Consider the following 6000-nt stretch of genomic DNA (forward strand, 5'->3'; position numbering starts at 1 on the left):
ACGTGACTTTTAAACACGTGCTATCCCCCGCGCTAGCCGAAAAACTACCACCTGCTCAAGAGGAGGCGGTAGCAGCTAGCATGGCCGGCAGTTTAGCGCATGCTATTACACGCTTTAAACCGCTACTGCAGCTTCGTAAAAGGAGCCCTTAGTGATCAAAATGATTTTATTTTTCTATAGTTGTTACTGATTGCATATTTTAAAGTCATCTGCCTTTACTTCTTTGAAAAAAAAAACACCTGAATATAAATGATAATTAATACTTTTTTATGTGTACAGTGTGCGTTTTTAAATTTTTGGGTTACCATTATGTATTAATAAGATTATATTGTGTGTATATGAAAAATGGATGGAAGAAACTGCATTACAATTAGTACTATTATTATGGGGGTGGGGTCAGGGGCGGAGCTTGGGCAGGTCTTCGGTGGAGGTACTTGGTTGGTATTTATTAGGCTTAGAGCAGTGGTATCAAACTTGTGGCCCAGGGGCCACATGCGGCCTGCCAGGTACTATTTTGAGACCCTTGGTATGTTTATCATAATCACAAAAGTAAAATAAAACAGTTTCTTGATCAAATGTCTCTTTAGTTTATTAGGATTTTATATACCGCCTATCAAGGTTATCTAAGCGGTTTTACAATCAGGTACTCAAGCATTTTCCCTCTCTGTCCCGGTGGGCTCACAATCTAGCTAACGTACCTGGGGCTATGGAGGATTAAGTGACTTGCCCAGGGTCACAAGGAGCAGCGCGGGGTTTGAACCCACAACCCCAGGGTGCTGAGGCTGTAGATCCAACCACTGCGCCACACACTCCACTATAAATTATAATATTAAGACATAGCCAAAAGGAAAGATTTATAAACTATAAAGAGTTTTACCTCATGCAAAATTGTCATTTCTTTAATAAGACATTAACTAATTTTTTCTGAGGCCCTCCAAGTACCTACAAATCCAAAATGTGGCCCTGCAAAGGGTCTGAGTTTGAGGCCACTGGCTTAGAGAGTATTTGGCTTGAAGAAGTTGAGAAACACTGCACTAAATAAAAACTATGTAAGAAAAAATGTCTAGATCAAATCTTGGTAAATTTGTATAAAAGTTTCCAAAAATATGCTTTTGAGAACTAAAAGACATTAAATTGCTATAGATTTTAATATATGTTTAAACTATCACTTCTCTAGGTATCAATAAATTCACAAAGAAAATTCGGAGTCCATATATGATTGACAACAATGAGCTACTTGACTTCCTCTCCAGAGTTCCTTCAGATGTACAAGTGGTGTGTATATGTGTTCCCATCTAACACAATGTTGCAGTGTGTCTGACTTTGAAAACTTCTGAATGCGAAACACTGATTTATTAATTTCTCTGTTTCTGTAGTCCCTGTTTTTCAAAGCAGTCTGTATATCTGATTTTGGCCTCCAATGGCACATGATAGAAAGACAGCAGGTAGATGACCTTGTTGTATCTCCCAGAGTAGCTAAAACCAAGTGCAAGCTTTCACAATGCCTGTACTTTTTAGCCATATTAAAAAGAGGCAGTCCTACTTTACCAACAGTCGGCCACCAGCAGAAAAAGCAGATGCAATTGTATACTGACCCTTAGCATGCACTTACAGTGCTTTTAACTAATTTTTAGGCAGCTGCCCTGGAAAATTGGTCATCTTATATGCCCTTGTCACACCCAGACCACATCCCTTGCCATTCACATGCACTTCCTGGTTCCTGCTTCCCTGACTCCTCCTTCCCCTGTAACTTCTCCCTAAGGATGAACTACGGTACCTATATTATAGTGGCTCTGGCATTATGAGGGGGAGTGTTAGTGTCTTATAGACTCCATCACACCATCCATATCTCTCGGTCTCTCATCCACTCAGCCTTCCCTGTTTTTTTACCTTACTCACCCCTTCCTGTGTGACTGCCATTTAAATGTGTTTATATTTCGGTGACTCCCCTTGGAAAATGCTTCTGCTAGCATAGCAGTGGTATGGGATTTTCCAGGGTGTCACTAAGTTGGTGAACCAGGCTAGAAGAGACAGGAGGAGGAGGTCCCTTTTTCCAAGGAGGGAGGGGGAGATTCTAAAAGAGAAGGAGGGAGTGTAAACTAGACTTTTGGTTGTTCCTTTTTCTCCCAACAGAGCCCTAAGACCTAGGGAGGCTCCTGAAGAAGTTTGGGCGGGAACTGAGGAGTTAAAAACAGAGAGTTTGGGTTATCCTTTTTCTCCTGCCAGAGCTCTAGATCTGAGGGAGACATCTGGAGGGAGATTCTTGTGGGAGAGAAAGTCCATAGCGTTTGCAGAAGTGCAGACATCTGGAAAGGAGATAAGGGAACCTGTAGGAAGGTCATGGGAATAACAGCTGAGGACTTTACTTTAATCTGAGAAGCTCCAGTAGAGGACAAGAGACTTAAACAAATGTGGGAAAGACCTAAGAGTTCATGGGGGGTGAATTGGAAGCGACGGGAGAAAATCTTAGGGCCTAATCCAATGTCTGCCTTCACCCCCATGCTGTAAATAGTTTGGAGCTTCCATTACGAAGTGTTTCAATTGCAACTTGGCCTCCAGCATTGACAGCTTCCCCCGCCCTGAACAAAGCCGCACTAGCAGTTGCCACTGGTTTTTAAAGGGCTTTGGGGCTTTTGCTACATGGCAGCCACTAGCACAGCTTTGTACATAGGGGGTAAGTTAGTCCAATAAAAAAGGTATCACCTTTTTTCCTTTATATTTTGAAAATCTGTGAAAAACTCCTACCTCACTGTATTTTGGTTTGTATATATATTTTATTGTACCTGAATTCTATTGGCATCATTTAAAAAGATGGGTTGAAAATTTTCAAACTTTATTTTTTCCTTTTACATTAATATATTATTTGAATAAATCTCAAAGAATTTTATTGGCTATTAAATCATGCTTAACCCTTGCCACTATTTATTTCAAAATGTTTCTATATCACCAAGCCAACAGCAATGTACAGCCCTAAGAAAACTTGATACCAAACCTATTAAGTAATTACAAAATAATTTCTCCAATTGAAAGGGGGAAGGTGAGAAAATTAAGCCGCATAAAGGTTTGGTCCTTATTTCTCTGTGTGCAGGTTGCATGCAGTATATTTCCATTGATGAATGCGCTTCAGCCGATTCCTGGAGGCACATCACGCCTATCAGATTTTCAAGTTAACCACAATGGATTTCCATGAGGGAGATTTGCATATGGGTCTCTGCTATTCATATTTAGCTCATGCACATTCATTGTGGTGATCCTGAAGACCAGTAGAGTTTTGGAAGCACTGCCATAGATGATGTGCAGTGCTCTATGAGGTAGTCAAAGAATATGTCCAGAAATTCAAGAAAAACATCATTAAAACAATGCAACAGTGTGTAGGAGGAAAATATTCCACCATCTTCCTCCTGTCTCTAACCCAGTGTGACATAAATCTTTTAAGCTGCTGGCACACTAATCTCGGGGCTGCAGCTGGAGGGCACCCAGAAATGCACAGACGTCAACGCGATGACGTCACGCACACATGTGTGACATCATCACGTCAGCATCCGCTCATGCCCAGATGTCCTCCAGTTCCGGCCCCGAGTCTCCTATTACCGCCGGGGGAGGGATGCTGCAGAACGAGAGGTGAGGAGGAGTAGAGATGCCGGCAAGGGGGAGAGGCGCAGGCGCCGGCTGACAACAGGACATGCCTCTTGCTGTGAGAGGCACGTCTTGCATGCAGTCAGCTGGTGCTGGCGCCTCTCCTCCTCGCCAGCATCTTGTGGCACACCTGGAATCCTCTGGGGCACACAGTTTGTGATACACTGCTCTAACTAGTACATCTTGCAATGATTCAGAAAACAAAACCACCAGTGCGCTGACTATATTTTCCCAGTACCACTGCCCTTCTTGTTGGGGATGCTATCATCCTACAGCAGTGCCCCTAAAGCTTTGTTGAGCTGCGGCACACTAAACGTAGCAGCCATGGCTCGAGGCATCCCGGAAGTGTGCGACGTCGACGCGATGACATCACGTACATGCGTGACAGCATCATGTCGACGTCCGCGCACGTGAGAAGGCCCTCTAGACCAGGGATCTCTAAGTCGCAATCTGGTCGGGTTTTCAGGATTTCCCCAATGAATATGCATTGAAAGCAGTGCATGCACATAGATCTCATGTATGTTCATTGGGGAAATTCTGAAAAGGCAACTGGATTGCGGCCCTCAAGGAGGGACTTTGAGATCCCTGCTCTAGACGGACCCTAAGCCGTCAGGGAAGACATGCAGAGAGGAGAGGCGCCGGCTGACTGCCTACAGGATGTGCCTCTTGTCAGCCGGCGCCTCTCCTTCTCCGCAGCGTCTCGTGGTGCACCTGAGATTTCAGGAAGCACAAAGTTTGAGATGCACTGCTCTACAGTATTGTTTCTCCATCCCAGTTGTAGGAGCCCTACAGATTGTAAGGGGGTGGGATGCTTTATTTTTCCAGGCAAGGCTCTCGTATTCTTTCCCTTGGGCTTTATTTTTCCAGTGAGCCGTCATTTGACTGGTCTATCCCCAAACTTTGTGTTTAAACAGGTGCAGTACCACCAGCTGAAACCAGATCCCAGCCAAAGTCCAAGCAAAAGGAGGAAACACAATCCCTGCTAGCCATCTCCTTGCACGAAACGAGAACATCTGCTTGAGAAAGAAGATAAATGCTAAACATAACAACAAGCTTAATCAACTTTTTCTTTTATGTTTAATTTTGCTTTGCCTTTTAAAAAACACACACATGATAAATGAACATTTGTAAATATTGTACAAAGACATAGGTCCATAAAATATATTTACCAGTGTACAGAAAAGACTTTGATAAAGTTTTTGAGGCTTGATTCCTGCCGCATATAGCTGATCATGTATTGCATTAAAAGATGTCATCTTAATGCTCGTAGCTAGAAAATCTACCACTGATTTATTGTTCATGATACACGGCGCAGATCATGCCTGCAGATTCCAAAAGAAACATGCTTTTTTTAATGCAAACTGTGCAAATATTTTTTTATTCAAAAACAAAGAGAAATGAAAATGAGTCTTCATTGCATTGTTTTTGGGGGTTGTTGGTTTTTTTTTTTTTTACATATTTATCTTTCTTTCAGTTGCTCCTGCTCATTTTGAATGCACAAAACACAGCTGTTTGTAAATTTATGATTACTATACCGAGTACAAAAATCCCCCAGCAGAGAACCCAGCATCTCATGCTGGAGCTCCGTGAAGTAACAAGAAACCCCCTCTGTGCTTTTTCTTCCATCAAAAGAAAGACATGTGAAGGATAAGCTCCACTTAGTTTCAAATTTTAAAAGAACAATCAGTTCAATTTGAAGTTAGAATTGGGCTAGCGGTGGAACTTCTTCAATTCAATGGCTAAAGTAGACAAAATTCTGCACCGTTTCTTAATGTGTGTTAAATTATACATGTTTATCTGCACCTCAGGAATTTTAATGTACTGAACGGGCAGAGCATGAGGCAAATCCTACCAAAATGGTTTCCAGCATATCACCTTATATGTGCTCCATGTGGAATGCTTATTTTATTCCTTCCATTTTCAGCTCATTAGAGTAGCTCTGATTGAATGTCTGGCTCCCCCAAACCTTTTCTTTCATTTTGACAGATAAACAGGAAAATGTTTACATTTCAAAATGTTGTAATGTTCATACCATAATAAATACTCCAAAGAGGATTAATTTTGAAATATTCTGCTTAATGTCTGGTTTAATTGAGCTTCGGGCATTGCTTTTTGTTCTGATTTATTGCAGTGGGGGAAGGGGGAATTAATGTAATTGCAAGAATATGAAAAAAAAAAAAAATAGATCCCTATATCTGCAGAATTGTTGTTTAAAATACTACTTATCATTTCTATAGCCAGTGGTTGTGGTTGTGGTAAGAGCGGATAGCGTAGCTGGTTTTAAGAAAGGTTTGGACAATTTCCTGGAAGAAAAGTCCATAGTCTGTTATTAGGAAAGACATGGGGGAAGCCACTGCTTGCCCT

The 6000-nt window shown here is 41.8% G+C and overlaps 1 protein-coding gene across 2 annotated transcripts in view; it reads left to right on the forward strand.

Moving 5' to 3' along the window:
• MCTP1 (multiple C2 and transmembrane domain containing 1) overlaps positions 1-5703 on the forward strand; it is an 817302-nt gene extending 811599 nt beyond the window's left edge. For both annotated transcript variants that reach the window (XM_033917588.1, XM_033917682.1), the window contains exons 19-20: positions 1178-1275; positions 4551-5703. In XM_033917588.1, the coding sequence (XP_033773479.1) occupies positions 1178-1275; positions 4551-4622 (170 nt within the window). In that variant the 3' untranslated portion in view covers positions 4623-5703. The remainder of the gene's footprint in view (positions 1-1177; positions 1276-4550) is intronic.
• Positions 5704-6000: the final 297 nt, after the last annotated feature.

This window comes from Geotrypetes seraphini, chromosome 1, assembly GCF_902459505.1.
Source record: "Geotrypetes seraphini chromosome 1, aGeoSer1.1, whole genome shotgun sequence".
Taxonomy (NCBI): domain Eukaryota; kingdom Metazoa; phylum Chordata; class Amphibia; order Gymnophiona; family Dermophiidae; genus Geotrypetes; species Geotrypetes seraphini.